The sequence below is a fragment of the Scardinius erythrophthalmus genome, assembly GCF_964197995.2.
Source record: "Scardinius erythrophthalmus genome assembly, chromosome: 20".
NCBI classification, from domain to species: domain Eukaryota; kingdom Metazoa; phylum Chordata; class Actinopteri; order Cypriniformes; family Leuciscidae; genus Scardinius; species Scardinius erythrophthalmus.
Window position 1 is genome coordinate 7,431,966 of NC_138240.1, and position 20,528 is coordinate 7,452,493.

Below are 20,528 nucleotides of genomic sequence, written 5' to 3' on the forward strand. Positions count from 1 at the left end.
ATAAGGAGGGAATGATTTGTTGCAAGTATTATTATTTTTTATTATTATTATTTTTTTTTTATATGTGGAATATATTTTTTCTCAACTGATTAGGTAGGCAGGCTATATATCTCCAAACTAAGTTCAATGTTCCTACTTTCACTAACACATTTTATTTTTACCACACAGCAACCTTCCCGCTTCCACTGGTTGCTAAGGTTACCTAAACTGTCGATCGCAAACCTCCAGTTGCTTCTAGCCAATCCTAGTGCAGAAGGCGGGACTTGTGGGTAGAAAAAAAAACACGCAAGTCGGACGTCCCCCGCGCACGCGCCCTGTACTCTCTCTTTTATGTCTCGCGCTGTGGCCGCCTCCCGGTTTTGAGCAACACGGAACAACAAATGTGAAAAATTCAAACACAAACACTGTTTTTTAGTTCCCACACGCCCGTCTATCTGCCTATTCCCATCGTCCCATAAATGAGACATGGCGGCGACCTTCGGCAAGATCGTCGTGGGGATTTTTGTGGAGATAAAGCGCAGCGATGGTGAGTTCATATTTGGGTCGCTTGTAACCGTCCGTTAAAGTCGTTTCCCCGGTTCGGCTAACGGATGCTAACGTTACCTCACAAATACACACGGCAGAAACGACAGTTTAGGTGGTTGAACCTGGTATAAATCAATATATGGCGCTGAGTTTGGTCTGTTGCTGCTGGTTGCCTGGTAGGTTGCCTGGTAGTTAACGAGCTTGTGTCAATCAACAGTGCAACTGTCGGTTGACGTTAGCCACCTGCTAAACCGGGTGGAGTTTGTTTAGTTATTCATAATGTGTGCGATTGTATTGGATTTGAGCTCAACAACATCCATGTCTTATATTGGTAGGGAATATAATCATGGAAGTCCTGGTGATTCTGGATTTAAGTGGGTTAGCCATCTTAGGTCATTTGCAAATGAATGAATGTTTTGTTTTACAGATTGGGTGTAAATAAGTGTGGAGAAAGGGAGGTTGCTGGGTTTACTAAAGCCAGCTGGTTTAGCTTGGTAGTTTTGAGCCTTAAACTCACTGTAAGTTTTCATTCGGCTCATTTAAGTTCACATCAGTCACTCATTTGAAGTTATGATGACATCTGAGAGTTTACATATTCATAATAATATGGACAGATGACTCAATAAATATCATGATTTGAAGATGACAAGCAAGTTCCCTAAAAGTTATGTAATGTGGGCTCAGAGATTGATCTCATCCTAATGGCCAAAAGAAATGCTGACAACAGAAGCTTGGGACTGGTTGCATTATATAGACAGACAGATGATTAGTGACTTATTTTATATATATATACATATATTACCAATATTCACAGTTCAATCACTCATAAATAGAACCAAATAAAGACTTTTGCATGTGAAGAAGCATATGTATTGTTTGGATAACTACTCAACTTTGTAAAGAACAGCAATTTATTTTAAGGTTAAAAATGTGGCCAAAGACAGATGAAAAACAATTTTTCCCCTTTACAACTTTGCATAGATTACAACGATAGTAATAATACTACTGTTACATTATTCAAAACCAAACACATATTGTTCTGAATATTTGTTATGGACACTTACAAATAATCTGTATCTTATTGGTCATAAAAAGACAATACATTTAAGATGTTTAATTAAGATTAAACATCTTGAAAAAAATTGCACATTGTCAATCTGCAATGACAATCAAATTAGTTTCTGCTGATGTCTCAGTACAGAAATGTAGATTTAGTAAAAACTAGTGTAGTTTGTGTCTTGTGAGCATTCAGTGGCATTTCATTGGTATTAGCAATGTTGAAGACTGTCAGAACAGATTATGATTTGATCTCTTTGAGAAGGCCGTGTTATATTTAACTTCAGTTTGTAGCAAAGAAACGAATGAGCCTGGATCTGTTGACGTGTTAAACAAACCACTCCTGTCTCTTTGGGAAGTTTTTGTGTATTGCGTAATAGAGATGACTGTTGACTCTGAAGACGAGCAGTGCTTGTGACATTTTAAACAGAGGAGGTCTCTAGTGCCTTTTACTTAAAGCAGGGTCTTGACTTTTCTTTTGGCCTGATGTTGCATGCTGGGGTTTTAAATAGCTTGTTTTATGGCAGGATAATATGTGCTTTTTCCTGCTGATGCCGCTGTTGAATAATTGCAGGGATGGAGACGTGCGAGTAGGAATAGCTCTGCTGAATAATAGATACGGAAACATGGCTGTTTGTTTTCGGTGATGCTAGACTTTTCAGTAGTTGATAAGCACAGCTTCTGATGCAGGTTTTTGCGTTCATGCCATCTTGTACATGACCTCTTCAAGATCCACTCAAACTTGTTTAAAATTTCAAAACATATGAATGAATGTTTTTCATTTGTCTTTCTCACTTAGAGCTGTTGGATTTCTTACAGGGCGAATACACCAGGCCATGGTGACCTCTTTGAATGAAGATAATGACAGTGTTACTGTGGAATGGATAGAAAATGGAGACACCAAAGGGAAAGAGGTAAGTCTAGTAGCCTCTCAGCTGCCTTTGTTATTAATTATGGATGGAACAACATTCTGGTGTTGTTAGGGTGCAGTATGCCCTCAGTCAGTGGACACGTGTCGTGTTCCTTTTCTGCAATCATACCCTGGCTGCCCTGTACCTTTTTTAATATTAGGACATTCTGTATGCTTTGGTATTAGCAGTGTTATTTTAGTTTAGAGATGCTATTATAGTTTTTATTACTATTTTGAATCAGTTTTTATTTTTATATTTTCCATTTTAGTTAAAAATTTGGTTATTTTTGAAGTTGGAAGTGTTTTATATTTTATTTTAGTTAACTTTTTTTTATTTCAAAAATGTATTTTTAGGGTTTTAGTTTCAGTTTTAGTTAACTACAATAACCCTGTTTTGGATAGAAGTTTTTTTAATTGTAATTTTCACTTTTTTTTTGGTAACAGATTGATTTGGAGTGCATATTCTCACTAAATCCAGATGTTGCTGCAGAGGAAGAGATTTCCTTGAGCCCTGTTACACCACCGCCTCCTACACCCAGCTCTGTGAAAGTCAACAAAATCCCTAAGGTTTGTACAAGATCACAGTTAAATGTTGAGTTTGCACTCTAATTGTTCGCATCTTTTTAAACCTTTTTGTGTGCTTTTGTTTGTGTGCAGAATCGTAGAACTATTGCACCGGGAAGAAGTGAAATCCCATCCAGAGACAACAGAGGTATATTTGCTCTTATATGACTCATGATTAGGACTGCACAAAAAATCAGAATATTTTCTGAATTGCAGTATGCCCATGTGCGATTATTAATCTGCTAAAGACTATGATTTAATTAAATAAATATGTAGTGTGCACGTGCTGGGTGCTTCAAAATGAAGGGTGACACATGCATGTGTCAGGCTCAGTCTGAGGCTGTGTAGTTTTCATAGACTGCACACTCCACAAGCACTTAATCTTGACAGGGTACTCTTGTATAACAGAATTCTAATATTCAGTGCTATAATTATTCTTTGAACCTTTAGACAAAATATTAAAAAAAAATCTAAATAAATAAAGTTTGCATTTGTTTTTTGTTAAGTAATATTTGATACATCAGACTTTTATAGAAAAGAATATGGAGCCCACACTTCAGTTTTATTTAGAGGCCCAGAAATATGCAATTTGGTGAAAATCCCAGCCAACGTATACGTAGATAAGTATTTTTCTGCTGATGTCGACTGGACGGAGCAAAAGAATCTGTGTGGACCTCATCAAAGTCGTTAAATACAGCTACACCAGCCGGGGTTTCATCTAGACACATTCTGGATAAGAAAATCAAACCTGCCAGATCCAACAAAAAAACAAGTTCAAAATGCATTGAATCCGTTAAAAACGCATTTAATGTTTGCAAAGGCTTATAAAAGAAAATAAACTAAACGCAATGAGGAAATGTATTTTTTATAAAATGTGATTTTTTTTTTCTAAATGTAAATCAATATTTACACAGTTTAAAGGCCCGTTCACATCAAGAACAATAACTGTAAAGATAACAATAGCAATATTGGTGTCCACACCAGCAAACGATAATGTTCTGTTTATTATAAGTGCACGCTCAGTTTTGTCGTTTGCCGCTTTAAATGCTCAAGCTCTTTAAAGTAGGATGGATTCTGATTGGCTGTCATTGTTTTTGTGTTCTCTGTTCCGTTATCGTTATAGTCGTGGTCTTGACTCTGCTATTCTTATATATTTTGAATGATTTTTAGAACTGTATCTTTATTTTTATAGTTATCACTCTAGTTTTGAACGGTTCTTAATAGTAGAAAATGTATGTCTCACTACCATGTTCCACATTTTCCCATAAAATCACATCTACTGTCCTGCTACAGAGCAATAACCAGGTGGTCACCCCATTAGCTGTAGAAATATGATATGGCAGGCTTTATAGGGTTAAAGTCGGCATGAAATTAACATTCACCCTATCTGTTTTATCTTATTGTGAATGATAAAAAAAAGTAAAATCAACAATTTTGACCTCATATCATAATTTGTAATCAAAATGTCAACTTCTATTCAAATTAAATTACTTGTCTCAGCATACTACCATACTATGCCGGCTGGGCTGTGCTTCAAAATTTGGAAAGCTGTCTACCTGAGTGCCATTTTTACGCATTATAGGCATGTTTGAGTGCTCCTGTTAAGTTTTCAGACATAGTCTGACTGTGATTTGCTGACTCTTATGTGTTCTGTTGTAAAGTTGTCTCGACTCGGGCACGGCCGGCCCAACAGCAGCAGCAGCAGCCAGAATCAGCACCCCCTCCACCTGCACAACAACCCTCTCAACCCACACAGAGCCAGACCCAAAGAGAGCTAATTCAGCAACAGAACGGTAATATGACACTTCTCAGTGCTTTTCAGTCTGTTCATGTCAACCCCCTTTTCCCCATAGGAAAACTCTGAAAGCCAATCTGAGGCCTCCTGCAGAGGATGCATGTCATGCATAAAGACAAAGCATCCTTTTGGAGTCTTTTTTTTTTTTGCAGTAAACCTAACCTTGATAATCTGTTTGTATCTTGGCTCAAATCTTGTGGGGTGTGGTTTGGACACCCCAGTCGCCCCTCTGAATGTCAGTGACCGTCTGTGACCGGGCAGCCTTGACATGACTCTGAACTGTCCTGATTAATCCTCTTGCTTTGAATTTATGAAGCTTACAAGAGTCTGTCTGCCGAATTAATCTGGAATCAAAATGCTCAACCTGTTTTCTGTGCACCGCACGATACTGCACATCCTTTCGGCAGAACTACAAGCTTTCTTGACTGATTTGCTTGAATTGATTTGCTTGTTTATTGATTCACAGGTGTGTTGTGATTCTTTCTCAAACAATTCTGAATTGATCTGATCCATGCAGTGTATATTGTCAGGTTATTTCAGTCATATTTTAGTATATTTATGCCCCTATGCTGTTGAAAATTGAGATGCTTAGAGAATAGTTTTGGAATTAGGTCATAACTCTCCAAAAGTCAAATCATCAGGTGTCTAAAAATTCCTACCCATAGTTTAGTGTTGCAATTAGGGGTGCAACGGATCAAAAAACTCACGGTTCGGATCGTTTCTCGGATCAGAGTCACGGATCGGATCATTTTTCGGATCAGCAAAAAAAAAAAAAAAAGACAAGACAAATAAACAAGTTTTATTAAATTAAAATATATAAAATCAACAGTGGGAGCGCGATGGGTTCATTCCATGAAGCGTGACTATAAACACACTGATAGCGTTTGTGATGGCTTTAGCCCGGTATGATTGTGCAATGTTGAGCAGCCTTCGTTTTCACTCCTGTCAGCGAAACACCGGGGTGATGTCGCTTCAAATGCGTGGCCATGCTTCAGGCGCGCAGATGGCACTGGGGACGGGGGGGACATGACCCCCCCAGATTCATAGTGACCCGATCCGTCCCCCGCCCTCACTATCCCAAACGCGACAAAAATCGGTAAAACAGGGGATTAATCAGTGTTTTCGCTATACATTATGTGTAGGCTATACACTATACATAAACGTGTTTTTGCAAAACAAATTTAAATCCGATCTTCAATTCCCGCGCTTGGCACGCTATAGGCCTATACATATTTAATGGAGTGCGCGTCACCGAAAGTAACCAATATGAGCTGCATTTTATTGATCATCAGCTAAAAATTCTAAATTATAGACCGCAATAAGAGAGAGCAGTAACAGCCCTGGTAAGATCATTTCATTTCTTTACTTATAATGATGATGATTGTGTGTTAAGCGTCTGTGACTTACTTTCACTTTGATTTGTGATAGTTTGCACGTTTGAGTTCAGCCTCTCGTCTGCGGCGATGCTGTTCCAGTAGCATCGCCATATCTGGCTATAACATTACATATAGCCTATAACACGCTCTCACACGTTTATTTTTTATCATTTTTGGAAGGAGTAAAATTTACATATACGGTTTCAACAACCAGATGCATTTACACTTGTCCAGTTTCGTCTGGGATGCGGACCAGACCTCCTCCTGAAGTGGTTTGAGCGCTCGGATTCAAATCTGTCTCGAATGCGTTTCGGAGGGCATTTACACCTGGTCTTTTCACGATCGGATAGCTACCGATCACAGAAAGCGCATGAAGTGGCCAGGTGTAAACAGCCCCTATTTCTAAACTGAGCCGGTGATTTTCTGAACTGAAAAAAAATGACTGTATAAATGTCATATAAAGGCGATGAAGAGACACAAAAAAATCACCTCGTTTTTTCAAAAACCAAACAATTAGTATTATTATTATTTGCACATAGGTTCTTTGCTTTTTTTGTTCATAATGATAGACTTTGTATGCTGAGATAAGCAAATGTTTAAAAAAAACATACTTTGCTGAAGACATGAAGTTTTTGGTGGGTGATTGGCATACTAGTCAAATAACAGTCTGATCATGCATTGCTAGTGGTGATCAGGTAGGCTTTTGTTTACCTTTGGTCATTGTTGTTTATCCATGATTTTAAATAACAATCCCCCAATGGCTTTTTAATGCAAATCATTAGCCCAGATTATGCAAAGTTACTACTTGAGCACTAGTTAAAGCCCATATTACGCAAATAACGAATTGAGTTTAAATCATTTGCTGACAGCTTGGTCCCCCCCAGTTAAAAAATTCTATCTGCGCCCCTGCCATGCTTGATGTGTTTCCACGGATTTCCCGATACCACTTTTTCACTTCCAATACGATACCGATGCCGCAGCTTTGGCTATTTGCCGATACCGATATCAATCCGATATTTTTATTTTATTCTTGAACTAATACTACTAATAATAAAATATATGGAAGCACTTTGCTCAATTAGCCACATAAAAACATCTCACTCAAATGGAGAACAAATACTTCTCCAGTATATAGTCCACAACAACAGTTGATTATGAAAGACTGATATTCAAAAGACATTGAGATATGTTTGGTAATTGTAGGCTACCTGAATGAATTTAAAATTAATTTGCTATATTTCAGATCAATATATTTGTTTCCTTAAAATTTTAATTAACTTTAACGTTATTCTCATCTGAATTATAAATCATTTATTTCTGTATAAAATGATACTACCATTAAAAACAAAAATCAATCAATGTAGAATGTGTAACTTCAAAATAAACAGATTACTCTGTTTGAGGACAAGAAATGAAAACCAATGCAATATGATGAATGTCCAAAAGATGAGATAATTTTTGCTTTTAAACAGCGTGCGTGTGTGTGTGTGTTTGTTCGATCGTGCCCGTGCCTCGCTCTCTCTCTCTCTCTCTCTCTGACACACACACACACACACACACACACACACACACATTCCAGCATACATCGCAGCCTGTTCATTTTGCTGCGTTCACACCATACACGAATAGAGCGTCAAATTCGCGTCTAGTTCGATGCTTGAACAGTTTGAATCCTTTCGCGTGTCCAAAGCGAATAGGACGCGCCGCGCGCGTATAATGATAAAGCGAGCGTTTGAAGCGAAATAGACGCGTGTTCCAGGGAAGCCAAAATGCTCCCATACAGGGGATTTAAATGACGCGGGGCGTTCAAGCTCCTCCGTTCCTCCGCTCGCCATTACCACGCTGTGTGTGGACTGAACATGCGCACAACTTTTTTTTTTTTTCATAAATTAATCTGCGGATCACGTGTGTGCCGAACCGAAGATATTGTTCCGAACGGATCACGGATCAATGATGATCCGTTGCACCACTAGTTGCAATATGAGTCATTGTTCAAATTGCACTTTTTTTATGTAGATGAAATTAGAGTCTGAATGAATATTAATGACTGTTATGTGGCCTAATCTTTTATTCCATGTTCTACTGATACTATTGTTTGCAAGTAATAGCAGTCATTTCAGATATGTTGAGGACAATCAAGAGCGCATAGATAAATGACTTTGGAAAAGGCTTGCTCATAGAATAGAGCTCTTTTAAGATGGAGAGGGCTGTTGGCGCTACCATGTGCCAGCTGCCAGAGGCTCTGGCTTGCCTCTATAGCCACTCTGTCTACACAAATACACACTTTTTTTTAGAGGGAGATACAGTGGGAGGGGGCGGGTTGTAAGAGCGATTGTTGGCTTTGTTAAAATGGAATTGTGGTCTCTAACAGCAAGGAGGAAGTCGAACTGTGTGAAGGAAGTGGAAAAATTGCAGGAGAAGAGGGAGCGGCGCAGGATACAGCAACAGGAACTGAGAGAGAAGCGAGCACAGGTGAGACTTCTCATCTTTCTGTCATTATATCTCTCTGCCTTTTCTCTAAGCTTCTAATTGTAATGTGTTTCTCAGGTTTGACTAATAGATTATTTCACCTAATGGTGTTCCTATTGTGAACGTGCTTTTGTTTTGAAGGAGATTGATACAACGGTTCCAAACTATGAAATACTTCAGATGATCAGAGACTTCAGAGCAAGTTTGGACTATCGACCACTAACCACAACAGATTTGGTAGGTATTAATAAAGAAATATCTGGGTAATATTTAATTAAATAAAAAAAAAAAAATTTTGCTTAAATGAAATTTTATTTAAAAAAAATATATATATATTACCATCTTATATTTTTCCATATTTTCTTTATGATGGTAATTGTTATTTAATTTATTATTCATTGTTTTATTTTTATTATCATGATTATTTATTCTGCAAATTTTCTCTATTTGAGTTTGGGGTGGAATACTACCTGGACAAACTGTATTTGAGATTCACATTTTAATGATGATGATGATAATAGTAATACTGAAAACAAAATTACAATTTCATATTATTATAAAAATCTATTAATAAGAAAAAAACGATAACCTGCAATATTTTATAATTCAGTCTTGGGTTTGTTTGTTTGTTTGTCTTTTCTACTTTGAGAAGTAAATCGTAATTCATGTTTCGACAGATTGAAGAGCACAGAATATGTGTTTGTGTTAGGAAACGACCCCTCAATAAAAAAGGTAATGCCTCAGAAAGGACAATTGGTGTACTTTAATTTTTTTAAAATAAGATATACCTTTTTTTAATTTTTGATTGACATTTCTCATTTGTGTTGTAGAGTTGACAGTAAAGGACCTAGATGTGATCACTATTCCAAGTAAAGATGTTGTCATGGTTCATGAACCAAAACAGAAGGTGGACCTGACTCGATACCTAGAGAACCAAACATTCCGCTTCGATTATGCCTTTGATGACAGCACAACAAATGAAATGGTTTACAGGTAGAGGATCATTCATTGCTCATTAAACAAGAATATTTCTCAATATAATTGATCATTGTCAGAGGAAAATAACTTCTGTCTGCTCTCTCCAAAGGTTTACTGCAAGACCTCTTGTGGAAACCATATTTGATAGAGGAATGGCCACATGCTTTGCTTATGGCCAAACAGGAAGTGGAAAAACTCATGTAAGAAGTGTTTATTTAATATAATTGAGATTTTGTAAAAATCCTATTTGGATAGCTGGCACAAAAAAATACCACAATACCTGTACTGCTCATTTTATATATATATATATATATATATATATATATATATATATATATATATATATATATATATATATATATATATATATATATATATATATTAGTATAATTGGACGCAAAGCTCATCAATTGCTTTTTGTTTTAGACCATGGGTGGAGATTTTTCAGGAAAGAACCAGGATTGCTCTAAAGGAATCTATGCATTAGCTGGTAATTGATGTTTATTTGGTCCTGTAATTTATTTAATCTTGTAATTTCATTCAAACAACTCATTTATATTTGTGTCGTGTACACAGCTCGAGATGTTTTTCTCATGCTGAAGAAACCAAACTATAAGAAGCTGGATCTTCAGGTTTACGCAACGTTCTTTGAAATTTACAGTGGAAAGGCAAGTGACTCTGAGTTACATTCGCTTTCCGTTAATTGAAAATGTGTACCATTTGAAGAATTGTACACATTTGCTAGATGACTGGATTATTTTCATTTCACAAAATATGTCCATTCATTGATTTGTTTTTGATTATCAGGAGTGTTATTTTAGAAAACTGATGACTCATGGCTGTGATGTGAACTAAAGCCTATTTTTTAAAAAGGACAATTAGTTTAAAGTCTTTGTCTTCTATAGGTATTTGATCTGTTGAATCGGAAGGCTAAGCTGCGTGTGCTAGAAGATGGAAAGCAGCAGGTGCAAGTGGTTGGGCTTCAGGAACGTGAGGTCAAATGCACTGAGGATGTCCTCAAACTCATTGAAATGGGAAACAGCTGCAGGTAATACTCGCTGGGTAAAGCAATTAACATGTACACTGAATTATTTGCTGCTGATTAAAAATGCATATCTCTAAATCATTTCCAAAATACGATTCATGATCTCTGGTGTGTAATTGGTCCTGAAATTTCCTCCTATTTACCATCTCAGGACATCAGGTCAGACCTCAGCCAATGCCCACTCGTCCCGTAGCCATGCCGTCTTTCAAATCATACTACGAAGGAAGGGCAAGATGCATGGCAAATTCTCACTCATTGATCTGGCGGGTAACGAGCGTGGAGCGGACACGTCCAGTGCTGATCGGCAGACTCGTTTAGAGGGAGCCGAAATCAACAAGAGTCTGTTGGCTCTAAAGGTCAGCGCCTTAAAAATAGCCGCTTTCCGACCAAGTAGTTACAGGAACTTAGTTCTAGGAACTGTCCACTTCTAAACAGTTCTAAGAACTACTCTCCCCCAAACCCGGTTTTGCTGTTAGCGTTCGCACTGGCCAAGTGGCCATAGGAACTGGTAGCAGGGCTTAAAGTATTCCGGCACCGTGCCGGATCTCCGGCGTGCGGCCGTGAGGAAGAAAAATAAATAAATTTGAATCTTGCATGCGGTTTAATATTTTCGAGTCAATTGATTTCACCTACCAATCATATGAAAGAAACGCAGCTCTACTAACGTTACAAGCCTATCAGAAGCAGAGCAGGGCGGGGCCTGGCAACACAGTGTGATTGAGGTTTATACGTCACGTTAACGTTGTGGGGGAAAGGAGCGCTAGTTCATGAAGCTTTGGATGATGTCCTCCTGCACGGGCGTAATTTCCTATGGGGACACTTTCCAAAATCCCGTTGTCCTCCCCACCCCCACTCAAATTCGTTTGTTATGATGTTTAACCGCACGCCGTCATTGACACGGAGGACTCGGAGCAGGACCGAGCCTGTGTAAAATGGCTCACTGAATGTTCTAATGAGCGAGTAACTTAGCGGTTGCAGCACAGACAGCGATGAAACGCCAGAAACAACAGGTAACGGTACGTGACTTTAATGTCATCATGGATGAAAAGAAAGAAAGGAGAGGTGTGAGTTGGTTCAGTAAATTAGCTCAGGTCAGGATAATCATCTTTTCTGTCTACACCTGTTGATAACTGAGCTAACGTTAACACACACTGCTGCTTGGTAACTTCAGACTTGGCTAAATATTTCATTTGAATATTTAATTAAATATTCTGTGCAGCTTACAAAAAAAAACACATTCTGTGTAGGCCTACCATGAAAACGAGTCCACTTTAAACCGCAGCATTTTCTGTCAGCAATGTACAACAAGTAGCCTAACGTTAGTGCTGTCAAAGTAAACGCATGCGATTAATTTGTCCAGCTTTAACGTATTAAAATATTTATCGCAGCGTCTGTTCTTTCTGTCATCCTTTGGGTTATATGATCATGCTCTCCTTCACGCAAATGTTTTAAACTATCAATGCGCGAGAAGACAAAAGAGCGCTGTCAGTGACGCGCTGTCAGTGAATGAATGTCCTCCTGACACACACACACACACACACACACACAAACACACACACACAGAAAGACGCGCGCCAGTATCGCATTCGCAGTCGACAGCGCGCCATCGAGTTCCCTTTCGCGCATGTACGAACCATAACACACACATTTAGGCTATGTCAAAATGTCAGTTTTGTCGAGTATCTTCACAAGAACAGTAAAATGAGTTAAATACAATCGAGTAGAGAATGAGATGCGTGAGATCCTGTCAGCAGCGGCTGGTAAGTGACAGCAATTCTCTCTGTTAGTAAAGTTAACCAAAGAACAATGGGGACAGAGAAAATTACTAACCGCCAAACGCTTAAGGATTAATCTATTTTTCATTTATAATTTATGCAGTGCGGACTGTTTTATAAACGTATTCAATTTCTATATTCACATTGGTTAGACAGGTAAGGTACAGGTAAATATTACATTTATTATGGGTTTAAGTGATGATTGTTTTAAGTTTACTTAAATTAAAAGTTGTTATATTTTTTTAAGCCTAATAAATGTTTCAAATTTTGGACAAAGAGACATAAGTAGCTATATCAGTGATACTGGTCTTTATTCATAAAAATATGCCATTAACATGCTTGAAAATAAATGGTGCCAATGAAGCCCAAGGCACCGCACCGCACTGTTATAGAAAGTAGACAGTATATGAAAAAAAGGTTATTAGCCTATGCTGTGTGGTTGATGTCCAGTTTTGCTAGCTGGGCAGTTAAACATAATCATGTTTTTTCTCTTCAGCATAAAGGTTTAAAGACCCATCTATCCATGTTTGTATAGTTAGTTTATGGAGTAAATATATAGGCTATAATCTGTGTGTTTACATTCTAGCTGTTTTAAAAAATGGCGGGTGCTGGTGTTCCGCGTGCGTTCGGTCAATCAGCGTACACTAACGTCACGGGTAGTTCCTATAGTGCTGGTTTAGACCCTACTCTGAAGTAGGACCTAAATTAGTTCCTCCAAATGGAGTTCCTAGAACTAAAATCGTTCCTAGTTCCTGCGGTGCGAACATGCCGACATCCGGGTACTTTAGCCAATAGTTCTAGGAACTGTGAAAAGGTTCCTCCGGTCAGAAAACGGCTAATACCACACCAGAGCAAACTCTAGAGCATGGGTTGGCAACCTTTTGGTCAGGAGGTGCCATTTTGAATTTTGCCATTTTGAAAAGTTAATCATTGTGATCTTGCATGTCCCAAATATTAGGAATGTATCAGAGCTCTGGGCCGTAATAAGCCTCACACCCCATTCAGAGCGAGCAAGCTAACACAGGTCCTCAGAGACTCATTTATCGGTGAGAACTCCAGGACATGCATGGTAAGTTTGATTAAGCCCTCTTTCTCAAGCATTGGGATTTGGCTAAGTTTACTTTTGCCTGGTTGCACAGCTCTAATCGTGACTGTTGCCTGTTCAGATCGCCACCATCTCTCCTGGTATGGCCTCCTGTGAGAACACGCTGAACACTCTGAGATATGCCAACAGGTGAGGACATGGCACTGTGTTGTGCGTTTTGAAAAAGAACTCTCTCGCCAATGTAGCTTCTAGCTGTTTTTTTCTTTTTCAACCATTTTGAAGATATTTTAAATATCACTAAAATTTTTGCCTTTAGTGTCTTTTAAAAAAAGTGTTTTTTTTATTTACCAATGATTTGACATGCTGATGGGAAAACGTCTTGTCGTAACTTGTCTCTTCTGATTGGCTGTGCTCTTCTCTTTCTCTCTTGCTGTTTTTCTCTGTTCTTTCTTGACTGTCTTCAGAGTAAAGGAGTTTGGGATTAGCCCCTCTGACATCCCCTTCTCTCAGGGGGGAGGAAGTCGCTCTGAACCGTCTCCTACCTATGAGTATGAGCACATGTCTATGCAGCTTCCCACCTTGTTCTCAGTCAGATACACTCCAGCAGTGTTGGGGAGTAACTAAAATAATAGTGATAAGTTATTAACTTCATTTATCAGTAGCATAATAGTTGCCAAACTGTTTTCAAAAATTTGGCTTTTTCATGAACAAGCATTTTTTCCATCTCAAGTAGCGAAAAATGACAAACAAACCCCTAAATCATTCTTTTTTTTTTGTTGTTATATTGTATTGCAGTCTTATAACTAAAACTCAAAACCAAAATTAGTTGATCACTCAAATGAATTTTAATTTGATCGAATCACTGTGTTCTGTTTAGGGATGTCAAAAGTATCACTACCTCAAAACTGGTATCAATTATTGTCACAGTTCACTGGGATTGCTATCGATGACAACTACTATAATTTTTGTTTCGTGAGAACCTTAGATCAGATTGTTCATTTCAATGACTACTTCAAAAAAAAATTTACTGATTAATTTGACCCGCTCAGTATTATCTTCATAGAATTTTACTGCTTGTTTGTATCGATATATTTAGTTAAATGCTGTTTATCCATGTGTTGTGTGAATGAGGGTGATTTATTAGTTGTTAGTGTAATTTTTTTTTACAGTAAATACTTCTCAGAAATAATACTGTTCTGATTCAAAATAATATAATCCAATATATTTATTATAATTAAAGTCATTTAATTATAAATACAATCTTTAATTGATTACATTATGAGTGTAGCTTGTCTGGCAATTTCAAAGTAGCTTCCCCAGCACTGCTCAGTAGATAACCAACATCCCATGTTGGCTTTTAACTGATGCATGGAAAATAAATATTCATACACAGCAATGTGTATAACCACTGTCTGTTTCATTTTTAGACACATTGGCTGCACTCACTTCTCACACTAATGGTTGTGCTTGTTGTAAACATTTTTCATTTCCCCTCTGATGATCTGCTGTCATTTAATTTCTCTAACCCTGGGAATGTCTGGCATTTCTGTGGTGCTTTTGTCCTTCCTTCTCCTTTAGTAATAACACCTATATTAATATTAATGCACATAAACACTGTACATAATTCGAAAAAATTAGATGACACCATAAACAGTTGGCGTTAACTGCACAAATGGATACAAGTTGTATGATGCAATACAATTTAAAAAACTAACTTTTGTTCCTGTTTGTAGATTTTGTCACACCATGCTTGTTAAAAGTATAAAGCTTTAGATTTTTGTACTAAATAATGTAAGGTTCTGTTTTAAATAAGGTAAGAGTATACAGCAGTGGTTCTCAATTCCAGTCCTCGTGACCCACTGCTCTGCACATTTTGTATGTCTCCCTTATTTAAAGGGGTCATGACATGTTTTTTTCTTTTCTTTTATTGTGTTCCCTTAGGTGCAATTATAGTATTACTATACAAGCAAAAGGAATCGCCGGTGCAACACAGATGTCTACTGATTAAAATATTTATTTAAGGTGCATAACAATAAATGACTAACGTTTCGATGTGGTTACATCTTCATCAGAGTCCTTAGAGAGAATGAGCAATGAAACACATCGAAACGTTAGTCATTTATTGTTATGCACCTTAAATAAATATTTTAATCAGTAGACATCTGTGTTGCACCGGCGATTCCTTTTCTTTGAATTGTTTTGTCCTGCCCTGGTTGCACCGGATTGTTTGTGGATTACAGAAGCGCAGAGAACTCTCTTTTCAATATAGTATTACTATAGTTTTTTGGACAAAAAACGTTTAAAATTTAGTGATTTATGACCTTTTCCCACCCTGTTTCTCATGCTCTGATTCAAACAGTCTGTTTTGGGGGTGTTTCCCCTTTAAGAGTTCAGTGTTAACACCCACTGTTATGATTGGATAACGTCAGTGCCTATGCATCAATTGTTAACGCCCCCTTTTCAAAACGTGCGGATTTTGCGGAACTGTGTTTACCGTTACCATAGTAACGGGTGATGCGTGCGAGGCGATGGCGATTGCAATGATGTTTGAGTCGGAATCAGAGGAAATGAACCATCAACACAACTAAGAATGCATCGGCCCGTCCACATAGAAAGTGTGAAACTATTTTGTCAGTTTAACAGCCTACATCTTTTAATAGCCTACGGGGCATGAACATGACGGTCATAAAACAATAAGTAGGCTAAAAAACACGGTGATTATTCATAATGAATTAAACTGCAATTAACGTTTTAAAAAAGTTTTAAGTTTTAAATAGCCTACATTACTTACAGTTTGCGGTCGTCGTTGTGTAGCCCAGAATAGTCCACACGGCCTTGTCTTGTACAAAAGTTTTCTGGCAAAGCCAGCATCAAACTGCGATTGTTCTCAACTGTCACTCATCCTTGAAATGTGGAGAACACACACTTAAATTAACTCTGTCGTGACTGGGACGTCCGCAAAAAATAAACTGCATCCATCTTCCCCTGACGTCTGGATCTTTCAGCAGCGTATATTATTCAAACATGTTGTTTGTCCACAGCCAGGAACAGCACATCTGCGTGACATCGCAATCTTCTTGTAAACAGACCCACTCGCTGCACGTCGACTGAACATGTGAAGCGCGTGACAGATGCGATGATGACATGAGGCTAGTTATCTTGCGCTTGAAGCGTAGTTGTCTACGCTGGAAGCGGTCATATGCAAACGACTGCTACGTCACTTCGTACCGTGACGTCACTTCGTACTGTGACGTCACTTCATACCATGGATCCAGAACGAGCTGTATTTAGAGCTTGATTAAATAAATGATTCGTTTATAATGGGGAGGATGTCTTAAGCTATGAAACTTGCAGGACGTTTTAATGGTACAACGACCTCTTATATGCCAAAAGATCAAGGCAAATTTGGTTTCTCATGTCATGACCCCTTTAACACACCTGAACCAGATCATCAGCTCATTAGGAGAGACTCCATGAACTGAACTGAGTGTGTCAGATAAGAGAGACATACAAAATGTGCAGAGCAGTGTGTCACGAGGACTGGAATTGAGAACCACTGGTATACAGTGTGACATCAGGTTACACTTTTTTTTTTAAATAATTGTTCTATGTAGTAAGTACCCAGATTATATTGAAGCTTTTCAGTCCTGTGACCTGTGCATGGTGTCATTTAGGTCAGCATGATTGCTCTAAAAACATCATCATAAATGCTGTCAATCTGTGCATTTAGAGTGAAGGAGCTGACCGTGGATCCTAATGCTGTGACGGAGGGAATCCGCCCCAATGTCAATGCTATCAACCAGCTGGACATCATGGATGAGGATTGGGAGTTGGGTAACTCCCCTCAGAGAGATGACCTCAAACTGCTCTGTGAACAGAATGTAAAAACACAAATTTTCCTATTACTTACTCCACTTTAAAAAAGCATGCTTGATGACATTGACAACTACTTCAATGTTGTATTTTTATACTTTTTAGAAGTATATTTTGTGACCATCTGTCTACTTACAAGTGTGCCCCACACGTCCTAAAAAAAGCCAAAACATTTTGATCCCCCTGTCTGTGGCTGGCTGCAGTATAGAGATTATGCGCAGAGAAACAAGTGCGCAGCCATGTTTAGAATTTTTTTTCTTTGAACGTCCATTTTTATGGTTGCTGTATATTTCTATGGAAATGCTGCCCAAGAGTAATTAGCTGGTGAAGTGGATTTACTTATTGTAGAGTTACCGAAAATGACCATGAGCACTATAATGTTTGAAGCGGTTGTCGTAACAAATGTCAGTTGACCGGGAAGATTTTAAAACGAGCTTTTATAATCGTAAGATCTTATCTCCATGCTGTGGAAATTCAAACCGGAAGACAGAACACAACGAGCACAGAAAGGGGGTGGGGCTAAAAGGACTATAGTTGATAAACCCTGCCATCTCAACAACAAAGAAATCAATTACACCTCAAATAATTTTATATTTTAATTTTAGTATTTTTTTTATGTTTATAAAGGCTGTATTTGGCATCAATGTATTCATGCTTTATAAAGATAAGTATTGCTTATCATTTGTAAGCATAGGACTGAAACCATAAACAGGAAAATTAGACAGGCAATCGATTGGTTGCCTCACTCTCCTTTTAGATACCCTGGATCATACATTGATAAATGTTTGTGTTTGAATATTGACAGGAAGAGGAAGTCTCCCCTCAGCTCTTCACGTTCCACGAGGCAGTGTCTCAGCTGGTGGAGATGGAGGAGCAGGTTTTGGAGGACCACCGGGCTGTGTTTCAGGTGTTTGTTTTGGTTTTAACTGTGCTTTCACTCTAGAGCTTTTTAGGCTATTTTATGTCAGCGTTTGGTTTGCTGTGCTTGCTTTTTTTCTGTTTATTTATACTCTGATATAGCCTGGCAAGCCAGACCTACATCAAGATGTTAGGTCTGGAAACTCACCATAGTCACGGCTCAATCCGAGGGGCGGGATAAACGGCTGTCTTTCAAATTCCCTATGCACGCAATAGGACAGCGCTTCAACCAACCAGAGCGTTTTCCCAACAGCGGAGCTTAGTTGATAGATTCAACTTTTGCCATATCTGGCCGGCAAAACGACGAACACATCTTCCTTTTTTTAAGAATGACTTAAGTGCCGTTCTTTGCTCTTTTCTCAAAGAAAAACTTAACTCCAAGTCCTCCAGAGTCGCGGCCAAAGCCGATTCGAAAGACCGTTGTTCTCCATCAGCAGCCGCCATTCTTTGTTTTCAAGTAGCAGCAGCCAGGTAACCGTCGCAACTCTGTCGTGTATGTTAAGCCCGCCCCCGCCTACTCTATACACAACGTGATTGGCCTGACCCAAACTGGGTTTTTGCAGCGAGAAGGTTTATTGAGAGTTGCTAGACCCACCTGGCTGCGAAATACATTTTGCTGCCGCTAGGGTGCATCTAGATTTCTAGGCTAACTCTGATAAGCTTCTGCCCCAAAACTGAAAAAGGGAATTGCTGATGATGACGTTCACACTGTTTGTGCTGACAGGAGTCTATCAGGTGGCTTGAGGACGAGAAGGTTCTCCTGGAGATGACTGAGGAGGTGGACTATGATGTGGACACCTACTCCTCTCAGCTTGAGCAGATTCTTGACCAGAAGATCGAGATCTTTATTGAGCTCCGAGGTAATGCGTCCTCTACAATGAATTTTTAGTTTTTCCTTTAATCAGAAGAGTTTGATGTTTTCCTGATGGAATGGAGTATTAATGGATGTGTGTCTGCTTGTATTATCAGATAAAGTGAGGTCATTCCGTTCTACGCTCCAAGAGGAGGAACAAGCCAGCAAGCAGATTAACCCCAAGCGGCCCCGCGCGCTGTAGCCTGGAACTTGCTCGCGGAGGAACAACAAATACAAGAGTCTTGTAGGCTTCATGATAGTATTCAGAAGTATTCTGAAGAAACTCTTTCCTACTTTCACATGTGAAATAACGCATTAGGTGATTCTCTTACAAATCAGCAGAGGATAAATAAGGGGATTTTGCTCATCATTAAAACCCTTGATGAATGATTAAGATTCTGAGGAAAGTTTTAGAAATTTTTTTTTTAGTAGTATCGATTTTATTTATTTACTTTTTCATTGTAGGTTAAGGGTACAGATTTGTATCAGTTGATACATTTTCTACCCTTTTTTTTTTTTTTTTAGTTGTACCACTGAAATCCTTCCTTCGAAGTTGTTCTTAATTGTATGCATGAACACTCAGCAACTGATTATCACTCCGTTCCCAGCATGACTGACTTGGTTCATCTGCACTTTAAATAACCTTGTTTTTTGGGGGTCCGTTTGCCGTACTCAGCACGGTGAAGGTTTCTGTTTATTGGCTGTTATAGCATTTTACTCTGTTTCACCTTGCCATTTCTTGAAGGCATACTAATTGAAGTTTAAGACGTTCTCAAAGAAGCATTTAATGCACTGGGGGAAAAAATGTTGAGGTTATGTGAATGAATGTGAGAATATTCAGCAGTCATGTTAGTTTGTTGGTTTCTCAATGACCGCTATTCCTTTTCCACATACTATTCTCTTTGCCGTCTCTCTCATCGGTTTATCTGTAGAATGCTTTTGTGCCATATCATGTTTCCTTGTGGAAAGGAAGTTAACAGTCCACCAAAACACTCATCCCTTGGTGTTTTACTTTGAAAACTTCCCAACATTCTCACATTGCCTATTAAAATGTGTAAGTGTATTAAATTACTGCAAGATTCACATAACAAATAGGGAATACCACTTATTCGCTGCTGATGTTTTCAGTGTTGGCACCTCTCAATTCAGTGGTTGCTAAATAAAGAATTATTCAACAAAATTCTGCCTTTTTATCCTGTTTCCTTTCCTTTTGTACTTAAACTGTGACTTCTTGCCTTTGTAAAAAATAGTTTTATTCAAGAGATTGTGGCGACTGTCCAATAAGGTTGAGAACGAAAGTGACTCACGGGTAATAAGTAGTGTAAAGATTAAGTTAATTATTAAAA

The 20,528-nt window shown here is 38.3% G+C and overlaps 1 protein-coding gene across 5 annotated transcripts; it reads left to right on the forward strand.

Moving 5' to 3' along the window:
• Positions 1-300: 300 nt before the first annotated feature.
• Positions 301-20,358, forward strand: kif2a (kinesin family member 2a). Of its 5 annotated transcripts, none has more exons than XM_081349176.1 (21): positions 301-526; positions 2,401-2,495; positions 2,936-3,058; positions 3,149-3,203; positions 4,717-4,848; positions 8,598-8,698; positions 8,837-8,932; positions 9,373-9,427; positions 9,526-9,688; positions 9,783-9,873; positions 10,100-10,163; positions 10,250-10,341; positions 10,579-10,721; positions 10,870-11,074; positions 13,452-13,562; positions 13,660-13,727; positions 14,003-14,086; positions 17,269-17,419; positions 18,217-18,318; positions 19,054-19,189; positions 19,299-20,358. In XM_081349176.1, exons 1-21 carry the CDS (start codon positions 466-468, stop codon positions 19,382-19,384), a joined length of 2,214 nt encoding a protein of 737 aa, XP_081205302.1. In that variant the 5' UTR covers positions 301-465; the 3' UTR covers positions 19,385-20,358. The 5 variants fall into 5 exon arrangements, with proteins under 5 accessions (XP_081205302.1, XP_081205305.1, XP_081205301.1 ...); XM_081349175.1 differs by having other exon boundaries at positions 341-526; positions 2,383-2,495; XM_081349178.1 differs by lacking the exon at positions 301-526 and adding an exon at positions 685-701 and having other exon boundaries at positions 2,381-2,495.
• The last annotated feature ends 170 nt before the right edge of the window (positions 20,359-20,528 follow it).

Coding starts and splice junctions, on each gene's coding strand:
- kif2a (XM_081349175.1), top strand. CDS start 466: ATGGCGGCGACCTTCGGCAAGATCGTCGTGGGGATTTTTGTGGAGATA. Junction 3,059..3,148: donor AAGTCAACAAAATCCCTAAG/GTTTGTACAAGA, acceptor GTTTGTGTGCAG/AATCGTAGAACTATTGCACC. Junction 9,428..9,525: donor ACGACCCCTCAATAAAAAAG/GTAATGCCTCAG, acceptor TTTGTGTTGTAG/AGTTGACAGTAAAGGACCTA.